Source organism: Condylura cristata, unplaced genomic scaffold (assembly GCF_000260355.1).
Source record: "Condylura cristata isolate star-nosed mole 26May11 unplaced genomic scaffold, ConCri1.0 scaffold00031, whole genome shotgun sequence".
In the NCBI taxonomy this organism is placed as follows: domain Eukaryota; kingdom Metazoa; phylum Chordata; class Mammalia; order Eulipotyphla; family Talpidae; genus Condylura; species Condylura cristata.
The window spans coordinates 7,131,456-7,151,944 of record NW_004567132.1 but is presented as its reverse complement, the minus strand read 5'-3'; the positions used below and the strand labels follow the sequence as shown (position 1 = coordinate 7,151,944).

Below are 20,489 nucleotides of genomic sequence, written 5' to 3'. Positions count from 1 at the left end.
AAAACATTCTTATACTCTTCACAATAAAAATAAAGCAAGCATATTTAAGCAAGAAAAAAACACTGTACATAATTCTTACTTCTTTTGCTTCCTTTGACTTGACACGGTCTAGATCACCTAATCTCATCTTTATTAGGTGTCCTGTAATTTCAGACATACGTCGCTGGTCTGAAGGTTAAAAAAAAAATACTTATTTTTTCATAAGGATAATTTATAAATCAACTTTTATTTCTTAAAGAAGTCTGCAATCATCAAAAGTTTATGAAAATATCACTGTTTTATAGAAATTCTATCTCTATATTGTTTGATATAGGATGCAAGTGGCAAAATGGCTTATATGTCAATAATGGTGTTATTTTTGGGACTGTAAACCAAGCCTAAAACATATTTAGTCACCTTTAAAGTGAAATAAATCAAAGTCAATCTGAGAGACTTTAAAACCATGGGTGCAAAAAATATATTTATTTTTTATTGGGATTGTCTAATAATGAAACTGATATATAAGAGAATGTGCTAATTCTGGGTCTTATTCCAGCTGGACCTTTAAAGCTATTCAGCATAGTTCATAAAATGAACAATTCCTATCACTGTTATTCTACTTAATTTGTATATTATCAATAACAAAGCATACCATCTTCTCTTTGTGCATCCTGATTGAATCTCAATGATCTCGTGGCATCCCACTTATTCTTCTGCATACTCACACTATTAAAAAAATTAATTAAATAAAATTCAGCATGAAATTTAAAAATTGGACATCTGATCAGATTAAAGAGCAATACTCACACGAAAGGAGATACATCTCTAGAAGTTGACTAAAAAAAAGTAGAAAACATTAAGGTCCATTAGAAAATACTTATTCTTAGTGTCAAAGTTAATAATAAAAAGAGTTTATGTTTTAGTGCAAGATATTGCACCAAGAGCATTACAAGCATTTCATTTAAGTTTTTTAGTAATTATGTGAGACACGTGCTATTGCTAAATTTATAATAAAACAAGTTCAAAGACATTAAAATATTTTTTTCCAAAAGAGATATGGACCTAGAATTTGAACCCAGCTTTATGTCTGATCTGGAAGTTCCAGCTCATGCAATCTTTTAAGAATTAGCCCATTTGTGATAGTTAGCAGGAAGATGAATGGAGAATTTATCCAGTGCAATTGTGTGGAACTTGCTTCTACACATTTTTGAAATCTATGGTTTTTCTTTTAGTCAACTGTGGTTATTAATATTCTCTTACACTTACCTGGCTTTTTATCCCTTCCTTTGAAGGCATAAAAAATAATAATTATTTTAAAAGGTAACAAAAATAGAACTGATTAAAACATTTAAAAATCTATCTTATTTTAATGACTTTATTTTTTGATTAGTGGCTCAAACATGAAAAGGAACATAGAGCACATATAGTAAAAGTCCTGTGTCCTACTCAGTTTTCTTCCTTAGAAGCAATCAATCTTCATTTCTTATCTAGCTTTCCAGAGACATTTTTTGCACATATAGGAGGTTCATATATTTCCTTTATCTAAACAAATGGTACACTATTCCACTTTACATAGCTCTGCACTCTCTTTTTCTCACTTTTCAATATAACTTAGAGATCTTTCCTTAGTCTATACAGAAGTTCGTCATCCATTTATACTCTCTAGCTAGAGTTCCATTATTATTTTACTTTTCATTTTCAGATTTTTCTGTCTAAACTTGTTTATGTATTTCTTGGTATGAACCACAGAACAGTAATGGATAATTCAGAGTTACCTTTTCCAATGTCTTCTCTTTTTTTTGACCACAGGGTGAAGACATCTGTTTTTTTGGTTGTTTAGTGAACTTCTTTGGTTTTTCTTTTTTCCCTGAAAACAGATGGTTAATGTTTTGGCATAAGTCCCATATACTTCTCCAATGAAAACTAACACATTTGTTACTTCCAAATAAAAAAATTTTTTAAGACATAGAAAATACTGCTTTTGAAAACTAGCAAATTACCTCTGAATAAAAAGTTGATTTATGGAGAAGCCAAACTGAAAGTGCTCTACAAGGGTTCATTTTAATTATTTTTCATCTTTCTACATGGTGAAAACCTTTGGGGGGAAAAATGAGGGCAATGAATTCAAAGTCCCAGTGAAATTAAATGTAGGAAAATGACATACTTTTTTTTAAAGATTTATTTATTTATGCATACAGAATTGGGGTGCAGGCCAGAGGTACAGGGGCTGTGAAAGTATTCACCTGCGACAAAGTGGGGAGCAGAACAGGCAGACTGAGGAAGTACACTGCTGAGGGGAGCAGCAGGTGAGACAGGAGAGGTCTGCTGCACCATGTGGGTCACCTCCCCTGCCAGGGATCACACTAGCTGAAGCTGCTATAGATAGCTTCATAGTACCCTGCTTTACCCCAATGCGCCAACAGGGAGGGCTCATGACATAGTTATTTTCTGACACTAATTTCAACAGTAGAGTCATTGCCTAATTCCACACTTTTAAAAGTAATAATAGCCTAGAAAAATAGGACTCAAGAGTGACAGCAGAGAAGGATTCACTAAAAAACTTTAAAGTGTTTTTGCTTAGGAAAGAGGTGGGGCTCAAAAGGTAAAAATAAAGGTAGTAGACACAAATGACTTAGAAAGATTAAGATTTGAAACAACTTTGCATTCAGGAGCAATATATTCAGCAGTCATTATTCTGGATTTATTCTATCTGAAAGTTTGATGGAAAAAGAAGAATAGAAAAGAAGAGGAGAGAGGCATTTTCTTGAAAAACTGTATTTGAAGGTAAGGTTAATAGATCAGGATCACTATTTCCAAACATTAATTATTTATATGCAAATTTTACTATATAACTTAAAAGGGAAACTTTGTATCACTACTATAAATGGAAAACCATTAAAACAAACTAGATGGAAGATAGCTTTGATAATAGAATGAAAACAAAATGATTTTAATAATCTACTCAGATTTATTTACCTTTTGACAAGCCCTAAACTCCCACATGTGTCTTAATTATAATGGGAGACTACCAAGATATAAAATAGCCAAAGGACGTGGCAGAGTGGGACATCTGATGAGCATGTTAAGAGGCTGGACAATCCCTTCCAATGAAAACAGATTAACAACAGATCGAAAATATTAGATACAGACAAATAATCAGAGGTAACTTAGATTTTGAGCATTTATATTTGAAAGATGCATTATGTAAGAATTATGGGTTTGTACCTTTCTTGACTGAGGGTACTTCTGACTCAGGGAAGCAAAGTAATTAGTTTTTTTTAAATTTTTATTTACTTTTATTTTATTATTATTTAAAAAATAGTATCATAGCTTATTTTTACATCATTTTGTACCTTTTTCCATCTCAGTTGTAATCACCGTTGGCTTCCCATTACCAATTCACCCATGTGCCATCACCACAGTCCCCTGCACTCCTCCACCCATTTTTGATCTCATTCCGCACTCCACCCCCATAAAATGCCTCTGGTATATAGTTGTTCATTATTATTATTATTCTCTCCCCTGGTGGAAAGTAATTAGTTTTATGAACTCTAGGAAGAAGATGATAGATTTCAAAGTACCAGAAGCTGGAAATTTTAGAAGTGAGAAAGCCACAGAAAATCTGAACTTTGAAATGTGAGCACAAACTTTGCCAAAATTCCTAGCTGAGTATTACACCACATGTGTATGGAAGGTACTAGAAAGTCCAGATAAAAAGGCAAGGACAAACTAAGGTGTGGTTGTCTACCTTTAGACAGAACTATTCTTGATGACATATGGGAATTTCTTGTGCCTCTGACTGAAAGTTTTCCTCTAACAATTTGAGTTTCAGATATCAGATGCTTTATCGGTTGAAGTATCAAAAGTAAGATTTGAAACTGGAAAACAACAAGACATCCAAAGGCAAACCTATTGAGCAGGTGAACCACTAAGTATTTAAGATTAAAAATATGAATGTAAATTGTCTAAACCTTTGGCTTACAACCAAACTACTAACGCTGCCTTGACTTCTGTGAGCAGGCTAATCTAACAGTAGTAAACAGTGGAAAACAAACAAAACAAAAAACCCTTATGCAGAGATACCACTTACTTTATAACATAGTAGAGAAAGAATTTATAGTTTGAGTTAGGCAAGTTAAAAAAATAATCTTCAAAAGACAAAACAGATTTCAAAGCACCTCTGGCTTATATCCCAGCTTTTGTATGTATAATAAATCTTAAAAAATATATAATCTGAGTAGGTGAGCATGATGGATTTCGCAGATAATGCCTTCAAAGCAAATACTGTAAGTATGTTCAAAGGTAAAATAATATTACTGTGTAAACACATAGGAATTATCAACAGAGTAACAGAAACTAAAAAAAAAAAAGAGAGAGAGACAAAGGGAAATAAATTCTAGTGCTAAAAAGCACAGTGAAGGTGAAAGAAGAACATAAATGAAAATATGAAAAAAAGTAAAAAACCAAAGATTTAAACTTCCGCTTTAAGAATCTAAAAAAAAAAAAAGGGCTCTCCCTGGTGGTGCAATGGGTTAAAGCGCGGCATTATGAAGCTCTCTGAAGCCACTGCAGCATGAGTTCAATCCCCAACCAGGGAGGTGACCCACATGGCATGGCAGACCTCTCCTGACCCACCCACTGCTCCCCTCAGCAGTGCACTTTGTTAATCTGCCTGTTCTGCTCCCCACTCTGTCTCTGGTTAATCCTCTCATTGTCCCCTGTACCTCTGGCCTATAACCCAGTTCTGTAAGCATAAATAAATAAATCTTTTAAAAAAAAAATCTAAAAAAAAAGGAGGAAATTCATTACAAGATAAATACCAACTAGAAGAATGAAAATAATAGAAATACAGACAGAATATAGTGAAAATCATTTCACAGTTCTTTGAAATGACTGGTAGAGCTAATAAACCTGTAGATTAACCTGGTCAAGGCAAAAGCTAAAACATGAATTACCAACACCAGGAATAAAAGAGGAACATCACATGAATCCTTTGGACAGTAAACAGTAATTAGAAAATACTATGAGTAACTTCAAGCTGATATATTTGCCAACTTAGATAAAATGGACAAATTTCTTGAAAGGCATGAATTATAAATAAAAAACATCTGGCACCTCCCTGGTAGCACAAGGGGTTAAGTGTCTCAGCACTATGAAGCTATCTGCAGCCACTGCAGCACAAGTTCAATCCCCAGCCTGGGAGGTAGATCAAACATGGTCTTGCTGTTCCCTTCAGCAGTATATTTCAGTAGGTCTGCCAGTTTTGTTCCCTACTCTGTCTTTGGTGAATCCTTCACCTCTGACCTCAGGCCTGTGTACCAGTTCTTGTATGCATAAATAAATAATAATAAACCTTTTAAAAAGAGGTTTAAAAAGAAACAGGAAACTTGAAATAGCACTATATTAATGAAGATGAATTTCATAATTGCCATGTCCCCCCCAAAAAAAACTCCAGGTCCAGGTGACTTTATATATACATCTATGGAAGAAATAATACAAATACTACAGAAGTTTCTTCATAATAGAGAAATGAAGAATATTTTCCAACTCACTGTATGAAGTAAATCTTGCCCTGATATCAAAACCTGGAAAGGACTTCATTAAAAAAAATCAAAACTAGGCCCTCCCTGGTGGCACAGCAGGTTAAAGCACAACACTGAGAAACTAAAGCCACCTCCGCATTAGTTCGATTCCCGCCTGCCCGGCAGGTGACCACATGGCGCGGCAGACCTCTCCTGACCAGCCCACTGCTCCCCTCAGCAGTGTACTTCCTAGATCTGCCTGTTCTGCTCCCTACTCTGTCTCTGGTGAAGCCTCTCGCCACCCCTGAGCCTCTGGCCTGTACCCCAGTTCTGTATGAACAAATAAATAAATCTTTAAAAAAATTTTTTTTATAAAAAAATAATCAAAACTACAAATATCTTGGAAAAATATTAGCAAGTCAAAAGTAGTTAGAAAATGAGTATTTCATGACCAAGTGGAGATTACAGAATACTTGAAAAAAATCAACATAATCAATCATATTGAGTTGATGGAGAAAAATGCACACACATTCACTAAAAAACTCAGCAAATTAAAAATTAAAAGGAACATAATGTCAGAAAGGGCATTTATGAAAAATGAATAATACTGCATACTTAATGGTTAAAAACTGAATGCTGGGTGCTCCCTGGTGGCACAACAGGTTAAAGCATAGCACTATGAAGCTATCCACTTCCACTGTAATTCTAGCCAGGGTTCAATTCCAGCCAGGGAGGTGACCCACATGGCACAGCAGACTTCTCCTGACACGCCCTCTGCTCCCCTCAGCAGTGTACTTCAGTACATCTGCCTGTTCTATTCCCCACTCTCTCTGGTGAATCCTCTCACCCCATGCATCTCTGGCCTGTACCCAAAAAAATAAGATAAAAATTGAATGTTTTCCCATTAAGTCAGGGAACAATGTAAGAATGTATGTTCTCATCCCCTTCATTCATATCAGGCACACAGTAATAAAAAAGGCAAGACAAAGAAATAAGAGATATATATTAGAAAGGAATTTAAGCAAAGAACAAATGAATTCAATATACAAAGGTAATGTCAATCTCATATCAATGAACAATTGGACAGTGAAAAAAGTCCATTTATATGAAATCGAAGACAAGGTACACTATAATGACAAAAAAACAGATTAGTGGTTGCCTGAGGGTAGGAGTGGGTAAAGGAACTGAGTATAAAGGAGAAAGAAGGAACATTCTAAAGTGATGTTCTAAGGCTTGGCCTTGATGGTGTCTCCACAACTGTATGCCAAAATTCCTTGATTTGTACCCTTAAAAAAATGAGTGAATTTTATTAAATTATACTTAAAACAGCTGTGAAAATAACAACATAGTAGCATTTTCTCCTTCATTAGTTAGAATTGAAAAATAATAAGGGACTGACTTTTTCATTAAGTGATTCAACATGTATGGAAAAATTACGTGAAACTTAGAAAGAAGAAAGGGCGTTATATGTCCTTTCGATATCATATTGGAGAACTGTTTAACAGGTCCACTCAAGAATTATTTCACTCTCTGAGAATGTCCTTTCTATGTCTGACTTTTCTGTTACTACTAATTAAGTTTATTAGTAGTATGTTATTAAGATGTTATTAAGTTTCACGTTAACTTGTAAAGTTTCACGTTAACTTGTAAAGTTTCACGTTAACTTGTAAATTTTTGTCAAATAGAAATGCAAATGAGTTGTCTAGTAGAAAACATCATCTTGGAGGTTATGGGTTTACTGTCTTATTGAACATTAATCAGTTTTGTATCTTACTTGCAATATTCTATTAACATTTTTTTCAAATGCTTTCTTTTTTTAAGATTTATTTATTTATACATGCAAGAACTGGGGTGTAGACCAGAGGTACAAGGGGTGCAGAGTGTGTGTGTGTGTGAATGGATTCACCAGAGACAGAGTAGGGAGCAGAACAGGCAAATGTTTAGATATACACTGCTGAGGGGAGCAGCTGGCAAAACTGGAAGAGGTTTGCTGTGACATGTGGGTTAGTTCCCTGGCATGTAGGTTAGTTTCCTGGCTTGCTTGGGGATTGAACTCATGCTGCAGTAGCTGATGTAACTTGATAGTGCTGTCTGTGCCACCAGGGAGGCTCCAAATGTTTATATATACACAAGTCTTCAACTGACTCTGAAATAATTTCCTGTTATTTCTCTCAATGAGATGAACATTTTTGACACAAGTTCATTCTAAAGTTGCATTAAATCACATTCTTAATTAAATCACAATTTAATGATATTACTTAATGTTTCATTTGCATGTCACTTTAAATCATCCTGGGAACACAGATGTGAGTCATACATTTTAAGACACATTATTAGGTTATAATAATGTGAAATGAAACTTGGGGAATTATTTCTCTTATAAAACATTAAGCAGCTTTGTATTTTACCTGCAATTTTCTATTAACATTCTTTTTCCAAATGTTTTCTTTTTTTAAAAGATTTATTTATTTATGCATACCAAAACTGGGCTGTGTAGGCCAGAATGCAGGTTGGGGGAAGTTCCCTTTTAGATTGAAACAATTTAAAACTCAGGTTGAAATTTATATATTATATACTTTATGAGTATACATGCTAGGGTTGGAGAATTTTTTTAATTAACTGATTTTTTAATTGAAGTAATATTGGATAATAACATCATATAGGTTTCAGGAATACTGTAGCCTTTTATATCAATACCTGCATATAACACATTTATATTTGCCACTTGAATTCTAGTTTGCAACCATCACCATAGTGAATCTTGATGGTTTCCTTAATTTTTTCCCCATGTTGTAAACTGCCATGCTGACTTATAAAGCCAATTCCTCATCCTTTATATCAGAGCTCTCAGGATACAATTATTTATGTTTTATACTTTAACATTTAGACATTTTAACATATAAATCAATACTTTGCTTCTTGGATACTTCTTCTTCATCACCAACTTCATCTTCGGTAACCTCAGATCCAGTGGTATATTCTTCTTCTTCTGAAAATAATGACTGCTGCTTCTAAAAAAAAAAAATTAAAAATCCATGAAACAAATCCTACTAAAAAATGTAAGATTATCATATCCCTAGCGAACTATTTCAAACTGTTTATCTAAATTTATGTTGGATGGGATTAGCCAAACTAGAGTTGATAAAATGACCACTGTCTACCAAAACAACCAGGAAGCGGGCAATGAATATCTACATTTAGAATAGGATCACATTGCATCAAATATTTTATTTTCTTATAGATCTTAGCAGAAGGGTGGGTAAATAATACTCAGTACTTGTTGACCTGAATATCTACCACTCAACTGGATGTGTATTACTGTGATATGAAGATTATATTAAAATACAATAATGGCCAATATTAAAGTAATCAGTTAAACAAGCACATGTACATCGTCTGGGTAGATGTGACTTTGGGTACTTAACCATATCTGCTTCAGTTTCCTGCACCTATTCACTATATATTTGTCATCACTAAACCAAATCCCTATTTCATTCTTGTGAATATTAGTGACAGATGGAAAAGTAAAAGGTAAACAGTTGGGGGAAAAAATCAACTGGAAAAAAATCAACAAAAAAAACAAACCAAAAAATTGGAAAAATTATTTGCTATTTTGTTCAATATCCTATGTGAGTTAAAATTTTAGAAGCTATAAAAGATGATGACATATATTTAATTATAATTTGTAAAATGAGATAGCATTAAGATTAAACTAAGCTGTAATTTAGGAAGAAATAAATTCCTATGAACATGGAATATAACTGCTCACTTACCAGTTGCAGAGTCCAGTTTTTCAGTGACAAGAACTATAGCATAAAGACAAAGGGAACAGAGATTAATATATATGCATATACCCAGATAGCAGCTCTTTATTTCATTATGGATATTATAGAAGAATTGAAAAAAATTACAAGTTCCCTTTTAGATTGAAACCATTTAAAACACAGGTTGAAAAGTATATATTACAGTCTTTAATATCCTCTACTTAAGAAGATATTAACTTGCCTAGAGAATCAAAACTTTCTGATCACCTTAAAACTATTTCAGTTTTTGGGTCCTCCCTGGTGGCATAATGGGTTAAAGCACAGCACTGTAAGCGAGCAGCAGCCACTTCAATGTGAGTTCGATCTCTAGCCCCAGAGGTAACCCACATGGCTAGGCAGACCTCTTGTGACCCGCCCACTGCTCCCCCTCAGGAGTATACTTTGTCAATCTGCCTGTTCTGCTCCCTACTCTGTCTGTGGTGAATCCTCTTAGCCCCTGCACCTCTGGCCTGCACCCTAGTTCTGTATGCATAAGTAAGTAAATCTTAAAAAAAATAAAACTATTTCAGTTTTGAAACCTTTGAAAAGCTAAATGTGTTCCTGATTTTTCTATACTGAAAAAAAGATTAGAGAAGTAGAAGGGGATAAAATATCTCACTCATGTTATCCTCATTCCTCAAATAATTTGTTTTGTCCATATAAAATAATTAAGATCATGTATATTTTTACTCAAATTTATTAGTTATTAATTCTTTGAGGGCAAGAAATGTTTCTACTAATTATCCTATGGTCCAATTTTTTTTAAAGATTTATTTTATTTACTTACACACACAAGAGTTGGGGTATAGGCCAGAGGTACAGGGGATGAGAAGTGGTGAGTGGATTCATTAGAGACAGAGTGGGGAGCAGAACAGGCAGACTGCTGAGGGGAGCAGCGGGCAAGACAGGAGAGGTCTGCTATGCCATGTGAGTTACCTCCATGGGTGGGGATCAAACTTGTGTTGTAGTGGCTGCCAACAACTTCATCGTGCTGCAACTTAACCCCCTGTGCCATTAGGGAGGCCCCCAGTGGTCCTATTAACTCATCCATTAATACAGTAAATGGTTAGTTATAGTTACTGAATGCTTATTAACTGAAAATTTTAATTTCAATTAAAACTACTATCTGCTAATGATTACATGCCATCAATTGTTTATATAAACAAAGAGTAAGTGACACAAGCTACTCACAGCATTAAGCTCCCCACTTTTGGGGCCCCACGGTGTACTAGGCTCCAGCAAAACATCACAGTCCAGCCCCTTTTCATCACAGGGACCAAGCCCAGAATCACTTGAAAGAAAAAAGACATCTTTTTTAATCAAGAAGTGTTCAATATCTTAAGAACTTAAATACAATTTTTATCATTTATTACAAATTGCTCTTAAGATACATAAAAAATACTTAGTTCTAAAGTATAACATATGTACTGCAACATTTACATTTTTCAATTTATCTAGAGATTCCCTTAACAAAAGTCATCATATACAAGGAAACACCACTGCACTATAAGAAGTTGTCAAGTGGTGAAATGAGCTGCTATGATTGGTACTGCTTTGAGAAAAACCTTTATCAAAGGATCCTCCCACCCCCATAGTGACAGCTCACTGCAACATCAAAATGATGGAAGTGACTTCAGAAATTTCTGAAATCAAGGGGTTTAAATTAGTGCACAACTGGCCTCAATCATCAACTTTCCCCCTATTATATGCATTTAAAGAAAAGTTTAAGTAACATGGGAAATAAAAACAGTCCTCTAAAAACTGCATTGCAGGTGCCAACCTTTACAATCATTTTTTCATATCAGCTTTTCTTCCTGCTGGATCTTCACTATTTTGAAGTATTTTTTCTATCAAATAAAAACATCTGCTTGCTCTTATTCAAAGCTACCATATGTATTCATTTAAACCTTATGGAATAATATAAACTATTACTCATTTAGAGAGGCAGTAGGGGACACAAGATTCTGAGATGGAAACCATTAAATAAAGCAACAGTACAATGTCATCGCAGCCCACTCACTTAACTGCATCTTTAGAAAAAGGCACAATAATGACATCTTTGTGCTTGTGTAGATCATCCAGTATTCTAGTAGTTGGGCAGGACAGCAAATCTCTACCTTCACCTTGATCATCAAGAGCAACCATATGGTCTCTCACTTTACAGCCCTGTCATGTAAAAGACACTAGATTATAAAGAGACTGGGGTGTTACAGAAACATTCATTTAAGGATGACTATAAGGTTTTGTTTTTCTTTGCCCAATCATATCCATCATTTCACAAGGAAAAAAAAAAACCTCTTAAACATATACACTTTAACAAATATAAAAAAATATACATGTAACCAACCTCCACATTAGAAATAAATGCCAACACTCCAGAAGTCCCATAGGCCCATTACCTATCACAACACCACCCTTTTCCCAAAATATAATCCCTACCCCAACTTTTACTGTTTACCGATGTAACCCTAAACAATATAGTTTAGATCCATCTCACTTGTTTTGTCCAACATTGTTTATATGACTGTAATAACAACATTTGCTTTAATGGAAAGGATTCCACTAAATGAATAGATATAATCTGCTTATTCCAACTATAGTTGAAGGATGGGTTGTTATCACTTCGGAATTATTATTAATGATACTCTTATTAATAATCTTATACATGTTTACTGGCACATGTGTTCACATGTACCAAATTTTATCATTATCAGCAGTACATGGACATGACAATTCCTCGTATATCACATCCTTACTAACACTTAAGACAGATGTTTTCAGTTATCCTGATGATCATGTAGTGGTATCTTACTGTGGTTTTAATTTGTATTTCACTAATTACAGATGAGGCTGAGCTCTTTTTCATGCTTACTGGGCAACTGAATGTATTCTTGTGTAAAGTTCCCACTGTCTATTTTTCTTAAGGTGTTAATAGGTTGATGTGGTAAAATATCATCAACTATTAAGGAGATATGTTACTAATATCTGGCCCTATCTGTGAGTTTGTATCCTCATTTTCCATTTATTTAATGTAATTGATTATATTGTAATGTAATTTATTTAATGTAGGTGATTTAAATCTCTTCTTGTTAGGTACTATCTTTGTGTTACTAGTTTTCCTTTCACAACTTTCTTTTTGTGAACAGTTTGGACTAGATTTCAATTCCATTTCCCCTATATAGATATTCCAACATACCACTGTTCCTTACTGGTAACTCTATCCACAGCCCATTGTTCTGTAATGACAATACCATCAGTCAAGTATCCAACAGAGGAGTCTGGAATACTCTATTCTCTTTTATTTTCTATTGCTCCATCTATCTCTATTTTCTGGTGTCATTCTGTCTTAATTATCAACTTTATGAAACTACACTTGATTTCTGATAGGGCAGGTAATTTTTATATTATTAATTTTTTAATAATTATTTTATACATTGCTGTAAATTTTTAGACAATTTTTGATTTATCCCTTTCAGGTATAATTCTTGTAGTTCTCTCAACACAATACCTCGTGATCCAGCATCAAGGTCTCTTGCGCTCTTCTCTTTTTGTTTTGATGCCTAAACTTTCACCATCCCCTGCTATGATCCTAAGAGCTATGGTCAGCTTACAAGTTTTGTCTTTTGTCTGAAACCTATATTCCATTTATAAGTGAAACCATTTGATATTTATCTTTTTTCTTCTGCCTTATTTCACTGAGCATTATCCCTTCCATCTCCATCTGCAAATGGCATGAGTTCATCTTTTTTGATTGCTAAGCAGCATTCCATCAAGTAAATATACCACATCTTTTTGATCCATATTTTGAGGCATTTGGGTTATTTTCATATCTTAGCTATTGTAAGGAATACAGGTTTTCTTTTGGAATAGTGTTTTTGTGTCCTTTAGGTAGATTCCTAGAAGTAGAATTACTGGAGCATGCAATAGGTCCATTTTTAGTGTTCTAGGAACCTCCACAGAGCTTTCCATAGTGGTTGAGTGACCAGCAGTGTTAGGAGGGTTCCTTGTTTTCAGCACATCCTCACGAGCATTTGTTGCTTTTAAAATATTTTTCAGTTTTTCTGTTTGGAGGTTCCTCAAACTGCTAAACATGGAGCTTCCCTACGACCCAGCAATCCCACTCCTAGGTATCTATCCAAAAGACACAAAAATACTGATTGAAAAAGATACTTGTACCCCCATATTTATTGCTGCTTTATTTACAATTGGAAAAACATGGAAGCAGCCCAAATGCCCAAAAGTAGATGACTGGATAAAAAAGATGTGGTACATATATACAATGGAATATTACTCAGCAACCAAAAAAGGGAAACACATGTCTTTGGCAGCAACTTGGATGGAGCTGGAAAAGATCATGCTTAGTGAGATAAGCCAGAAAGAGAAAGAAAAATACCAGATGGTTTCACTCATAGCAGGAGTATAATGGACCAGGTGGAAAATAACAAAAATAATGAACAACCCTATACCAGAGACATTTTGTGGGGGTGGAGTGGGGAATGGGATCAAAAACGGGGTGGGGGGAGGGAAATGCACAGGATTATGGTGATGGCACATGGGTGATTTGGTGATGGGAAACCCGCGGGGATTACAATTGAGATGGAAAAAAATGTGCAAAATGATGTAAAAATAAACTTTTGTAATAAAAAAATATTTTTCAGTTTTTAAAAAAGATTTGCTCATTTATTTGTGCATATAAGAAATAGGGAATAGGCCAGGGGGTGAGAGAACTCACCAGAGAGAGTGGGAACCAGAATAGGCAGATCGACTGAAATACACTGCTGAGGAGAGTAGTATGCAGACAGAAGAGGTCTGCCAAGCCATGTGAGTCACCTCCTATCAAGTTCAAGCTGCAATGGTTGGCAAAAGCTTGATAGTACTGAGACTTGACTCATGCTCCACCAGGAAGGTCCCAGTACTTGATTATTTTGGAGGTTCTTATAAATGGTTTCCTTTTACAAATTTTATTTTCTAACCTCATTGATAAAAATAAATTAATCAAATCCTTACTGACTCTAATTTGTATAATAATTTGTACATAGGTTCTTTAAAGTTGTTCACATTATCATTTACAAATTATAACAGTTCCTTTATAGTTTTTTCTTTTTCTTGTATTAATGACTATCCAGGATCTCCAGGTCATTTTCTTTAATGATTTATGTACGTATGTATGTATGTATGTATTTATGCAAGAACTGGAGTGCAGGCCAGAAGTGAGGGAGGTGAGGTGATTCACCAGAGACAGAGTGAGGAACAAAACAGGCAGATCAACTGAAATACATTGCTGCGGGGAGCAGCAGGTGAGACAGGAGAAGTCTGCTGTGCCATGTGGGTTAGCTCCCTGGCTGGCCAGGAATGGAACTCTGTGCTGTAGTGCCTTGCAGTAGCTTGATAGTATTGTATCTTAACCCTTTCAACACCAAGGAGGTCCCCTCCAGGTCATTTTGAATGAAATGTAGTGACAAAGAGCATCCTTATTTGCTCATAATTTCAAAGAAAAATCTTTCTATATTCCCCCATTTTGACATCTGCTGTTTGATATTCTTTACCCTTTACTGAATTACATAATTTCTCTGTTATTTCTAAATTTGGTAAGGATTTTAAAAATTCTTTTTTAATCATTCCAATCATTCTTTCATACATATTACTTTAGAAATTACATATTCTTTTATCTTTTTAGTGGTTACCTCACACTTGTAACATGTATCCTTGACTTATTAAAGTCTGGAATGTAATACCCTTCTCAAATAATGCAAGACCTTTTTAAACTGCTTTTCACTGCAACCCCAACCCAATTTAAAGGCTACTGTGGGTTATAAATGATACATTAAAATGGTGAGTATAGATCAATTGCTTAAAATTTCTCTATCTGAGCCCTCCCTGGTGGTGTTAACAGATTAAAGCACAGCACTATGAAGTAGTTCACAGCCACTGCAGCACAAGTTTGATTCCAAGCCAGAGAGGTGATCCACATTGTGTGATAGACTTCTCCTGGCTTGCCCCCTGCTCCCCTCAGCAGTATACTTCAGTCAGTCTTCCTATTCTGCTCCCCATTCTGTCTCTGGTGAATCCTTGCCCCCTGCATCTCTGGCCTGTACCCCATTTCTTGTATGGATAAATAAATAAATCTTAAAAAAATAAAATCCCTCTATCATTAAAATAATTAAATATTACAAAAACACACAAAGCATACCATCATTGTTTTACATAGCTGAAGTTCATTTAGTGATGCAGGGGTTAAAGTCTCAGTGCTATCAAGTTGTGGCCAGTCATTGTAGCACTAGCTCATTCCCCCCCATCTACCCCCTCAAGGGCCAGGGAGCTGACCCATTTGGCACAGCAGGTATCTCCTGTCTTGCCCACTGCTCCCCTCAGCAGTGTGTCACTCCCCTCAGCAGTGACCCACCTATTCTGCTCCTTCCACCTCTGGCCTATACCTCAGTTTTTGTAGGTATAATAAATAAAATAAAATTTTAAAAGATTATTAGCATTTTCTTTAAACCAGTCTATTTGTATATTCCTTTTACTTTTTTGTCTAAAAATATGTTTACTTTGCCTTCATTATTAAAATATATTTAAAGATTTCTAGGTTGCTAAATATTTATTTTTGCTCACTGAAGAATGAGTGGACTAGACTCTGGTATCCATTGCTACTGTTGAGATATAAACTCTAATTACTGATGCTTTGCAGGGATTCTTTATTTTTTCCCTCTGGTACCTTTTGAAAAGTTACTTTTTTTCCCCCTTCATTACAATACATGCAGGTATGGATTTCCTATTATCTTATGGGTAGTCACCAGATTTCTTAAATCTATAAATATTTTTCAATCATTCTGAAAATTCTCATTCAGTATCTCTTTAATTTAGTCCTCTAATCCATTCCATTTCCTATTGGGACTCACACAAAAAGACAAAAACTTTATCATTTATCTATATAAAGTACTTAGAGTAATCAAATTCAGAGACAGGAAGTATAGTGATATTTGTCATGAGCTGAGAGGAAGGGAAACAGGAATGGGGATTATAATTTTATGAGAATATAGTTTCAGTTTTGCTGTAAGAAAAATTAGGAGGACCCTAGTATGGTGTTTTATATTTATTGCACAGATGATGAAAAGAGTTTCAGGTTGCTTTCATTTGCTTGTAAAACTGAATTACACAGCATTTTAGAGATTTTAAGTGCTCTAGAATTCTAGCCTATATATAACAGCATTCACATATTGTACCAATATACCTGTGTGAGAATACTCATTGCAACACCCAGAAACAACCTAAATGCTTACCAGAAGGAGAATGGTTTAATAAATCATGATATAAATATATCCTGGAATACTACACAGGATTTAAGTGAAATGACATAGACAACCAATGCATACTGTTGAGTGAAAAATGTGAACTGCAGAATAGTATGACCTTATTTCAATTTTTGAAAAAAAAAGAAAAACTACATAAAGTGTTACTGAAACAGATAAACCAAGATCTGAAAGGAGGGCCCTCCCTGGTGGTGCAAGGGGTTAAAACACAGCACTATGAAGCAGTCCAGAAGCCAATGTAGCACAAGTTCATTCCCCGGCCAGGGAGGTGACCCACACTCCTGACCTGCCCGCTGCTCTCCTCAGCAGTATATTTCAGTAGATCCGCCTGTTCTGCTCCCCAATCTGTCCTGGTGAATCCTCTCACCCCACCCTTGCACCTCTGGTCTGTACTCTAGTTCCTGTATGCATAAATAACTAAATCTTAAAAAAAAAATCTTATAAAATTTGAAAGGAAACTGTTAGCTATGGTTACCTTGAAGAACAGATGTTGAATAAGGAGAGATGGAAGGAGGAACTTCTACTTTGTATTATACTTATGTGTTGGTTAAAGTCTTTTCTAGATTAAAGTATTAGCTTTATACTTTAACAACAATAAAAGGGGGAAATACGTAACTTCAAAAGAATAACGTTCAAAATTTACCTTTGTAAGCTGAGTGGGATCAAACCGAAGAACCTTTTGGTTACAGCATGGATAAATTCCAGTGCCGGTGGTACTAAGTGAATTTGCTGTGGTAGGGTAAACCACTGTTTCTGAGTGATATTGACAATGTGAAAATTCTACACAGAGAAATGTCTGAAGAGAAGGAAAAATACAATCAAATATTCTCATAATGAAATTATGTACCTTAAAAATACTTTATTCAAGACCATATAATGTATTTCCCACTTACATAAAATGTATAGAAAATACAAATCTCTAGAGACACAACTCAGGTTAGTTATTTGGTTCCTGGAATTGGAAGTGGGACTGGGGAATTGCAGGAAATGAACATAAATGATCTTTTTGAGGAGACAGAAATACACTAAAATCAGGTACAACTCTGTAAGCTTACTAAAAATGCACCCAAAATTATGAATTTTATGGCATATCATTACAGCACAAAAAAGCTATTAAAAAACAAACAAAAACACTTTATTCAAAATTCAGATGAATTACATTGATATTAATGTATATTTTATTTTATAACTGGTCAATCATAAAAAAAACGAAACAAAAGTTTGCCTCGTTTGGTTATTTTTTGACATTTTTAAAGTAAATACTTAGTTTCAGTATTAATGAAAATTAGGTAATAACACTAAAACTCTGATGGAAAAAAATTAGATTTAATAAAATTAGTAGGGTTCAAAAATGTTTATTAAGTTGGTCAAATAATATAAAGAAAATCATAAAATTAATAATTCTAAGCACTGATCTTAAACATAAAAGGAAAGACAGTCTATAATTCAGAATTCATAGTTCCAAGTATGATTTTCAAGCAATGGCTTTTAAGTAAAAATTTCTGAATAGGAGAAAAGCCAAAAGGTACACACAATGTATTCTATGAGCTCATGTATTCTCCATAAAAAACATGAAATAGTGTAATTCAAACTTCAAATTGCTAAAATATTTCTCAAGTTTTCTGTTCTGACAAGAGACACAGGTTTTAGAAGCCTGGTATCCTTGCTCAGAAGTGATACTCTGTTGTGGGAAAGACCACTATATACCTATTATCTAAAAAAACAACCCAACATGACAATATCAAGTGTTAGTGAGGATGTGGAGCAACTAGAACTCCCATCATAGGTAATAGGAAGGTAAAATGATTCAACGACTTTGTAAAACTTTTACCGTACAACCTTTCTATCTTAGTTCTAGTAACTACCAAAAAGAAATAAAGCTTTATGTTCAACTGAAAATTGGTAAGGGTTTTACTTGCTTTCTTCATAAATGACCCAAACTAGAAATCTACAAAGTGCTTCACTGGCCACATAATACACTAAGATACTTATACAATGGACGACTAGCATCTAGCTATAAAAAGTGGTAAACTGATATGTATATAAGATGGGTAAGTTTCAAACCCATTTTACAAAATAAAATAAACTCTACTCAAAAAGCTAAACACTAAATTATTAGGCTATATGGAGACTATTGGGTGGAAACTATACAATTTGAAACATCTCATTATGATGTTTCTTCTCTCTACTGAAAATCATTATCCAAGCCAGAGAGGAAAAATTATGAGGAGATGGGAGACATTAGAGAGTCATAAGAAATTTTCTACACAACACTGTGGATTTATACATGTACGAATGAGGAGTGTTTGTGACCTACAAAAGGTATAGTCTTTATTATAAGTGCCTTAAAATAGCAAACTTTCCTGTGCTTGTATTACAGACTTCATTATTAAAAAATGAACAAAGGACCCTCTCTGGTGGCACAACAGGTTCGGACACAGCACTGGAAGCTGGATGCAGTCTCTTCAGTGCGAGCTGATCCTCAGCCCTGGAGGTGTCCCACATGGCAAGGCAGGCCTCTCTTGTCTCACCTGCTCACTGCTCCCCTCAGTAGTGTACTTCACTGATCTGCCTGTTCTGCTCCCCACTGTCTCTGGTGAAGCCTCTCACTGCCCCTACACCTCTGGCTTGCACCCCAGTTCTGTATAAATAAATAAATCTTAAAAAAAAAAATATGAACAAAACCTTTTTGGGACCCCTCTCTGCAATAGTAACTTTTGAATTTCTAAAGAAATTTGTGGGCTAACAGAGAAACAGTTTGGTTGGAAACAATTCAAGATAATAAGGATTCTGTATTTTGTTCCATTGAAAGATTGGAAGATTGGATTTGTCCACTTAAAACTTGGTTTTCTAAAAATTCACCATGGCACTGGAAATAAAAAAAGGAAGAAGCAATACAGTGAGAGAATGAAGCCAGATACCAGATACAAGCATTGTTAAATAGCACCATCCAGTGACTAGTTAGTTTTAAAAAGCTATCAGATATTGCCTATAATTTTTATATATGCCATGCAAACATACTAATTAAATAGCATCTATCAAAAGAGCCTGCTCTCAGGGTAGTAAAACAAAAAACAACTTACCTGGTAACATCTTGAACATGTTAGCCAGTTGACAGTTCCCCACAAGCGCCAATATACATCTCTCCAAGACTTTAATTCTTCAAAAAGACTATTCAAATATTCATGAACATCCCAAGTCTTATCTCTGGGGAAAAGAGCAATTAATATAAACAATTTGTTTTTAAACAAATGCTTTTAAATTTGTGGCTAATTTCCAAGAGCATTCATCAGATGATGCTGTGGAATGGACTATACTGAACAGTAGATAAAATTTCATTTGGGGGTTTGTTTATTTTTTCTCTTTTTCTGTGAAAAATGGAAAAAAGTATGAAAGATTAAATGCCAGACTATTTTAGCTAAATTAGATTAGGAATTAAAAGATAAATATATTTGGAACAGGGTATTTAGGTATATATTGCTAAATGGAAGTTATATTCTAATTGCACATATTGTAAAATAAGTTTTTATCAATAATACTAACATTTCATTAATGTTGCCAAGAAATTGACTTCATTTCATTATTGTATTAGTTCTTTATATTATTATTATTATTATTTTAAAGATTTATTTATTTATGCATACAGAACTGCGGTACAGATCAGAGGTGCAGGGGTCGTGAGAGGATTCACCAGAGACAGAGTGGGAGGCAGAATGGGCAAACTGAAGAACACTGTTGAGGGGAGCAGTGGGTGGGTCAGGAGAGGTCTGCAGGGCCATGTGGGTCACCTCCAGGGTGGGGATGGAACTCATGCTGAAGTGGCTTCTTAGTGCTGTGCGGCTGTGCCACCAGGGAGGGTCCTTTTTTTTTTTTTT

At 34.7% G+C, this 20,489-nt stretch overlaps 1 protein-coding gene across 2 annotated transcripts in view; it reads right to left on the bottom strand.

Annotated features, from left to right (window-relative positions):
- The window catches only part of KIAA1841 (KIAA1841 ortholog), a 52,209-nt gene that overhangs the window by 5,408 nt on the left and 26,312 nt on the right, over nucleotides 1-20,489 (bottom strand). The window contains exons 10-20 of one of the 2 annotated variants that reach the window (XM_012731582.1): nucleotides 19,698-19,821; nucleotides 17,258-17,410; nucleotides 11,325-11,470; nucleotides 10,496-10,595; nucleotides 9,275-9,307; nucleotides 8,413-8,512; nucleotides 1,755-1,846; nucleotides 1,246-1,263; nucleotides 787-815; nucleotides 632-705; nucleotides 80-168 (exon numbers count right to left, since the gene is read on the bottom strand). In XM_012731582.1, the coding sequence (XP_012587036.1) occupies nucleotides 80-168; nucleotides 632-705; nucleotides 787-815; nucleotides 1,246-1,263; nucleotides 1,755-1,846; nucleotides 8,413-8,512; nucleotides 9,275-9,307; nucleotides 10,496-10,595; nucleotides 11,325-11,470; nucleotides 17,258-17,410; nucleotides 19,698-19,821 (958 nt within the window). The remainder of the gene's footprint in view (nucleotides 1-79; nucleotides 169-631; nucleotides 706-786; nucleotides 816-1,245; nucleotides 1,264-1,754; nucleotides 1,847-8,412; nucleotides 8,513-9,274; nucleotides 9,308-10,495; nucleotides 10,596-11,324; nucleotides 11,471-17,257; nucleotides 17,411-19,697; nucleotides 19,822-20,489) is intronic. The other variant, XM_004691427.2, reaches the window with a different exon arrangement.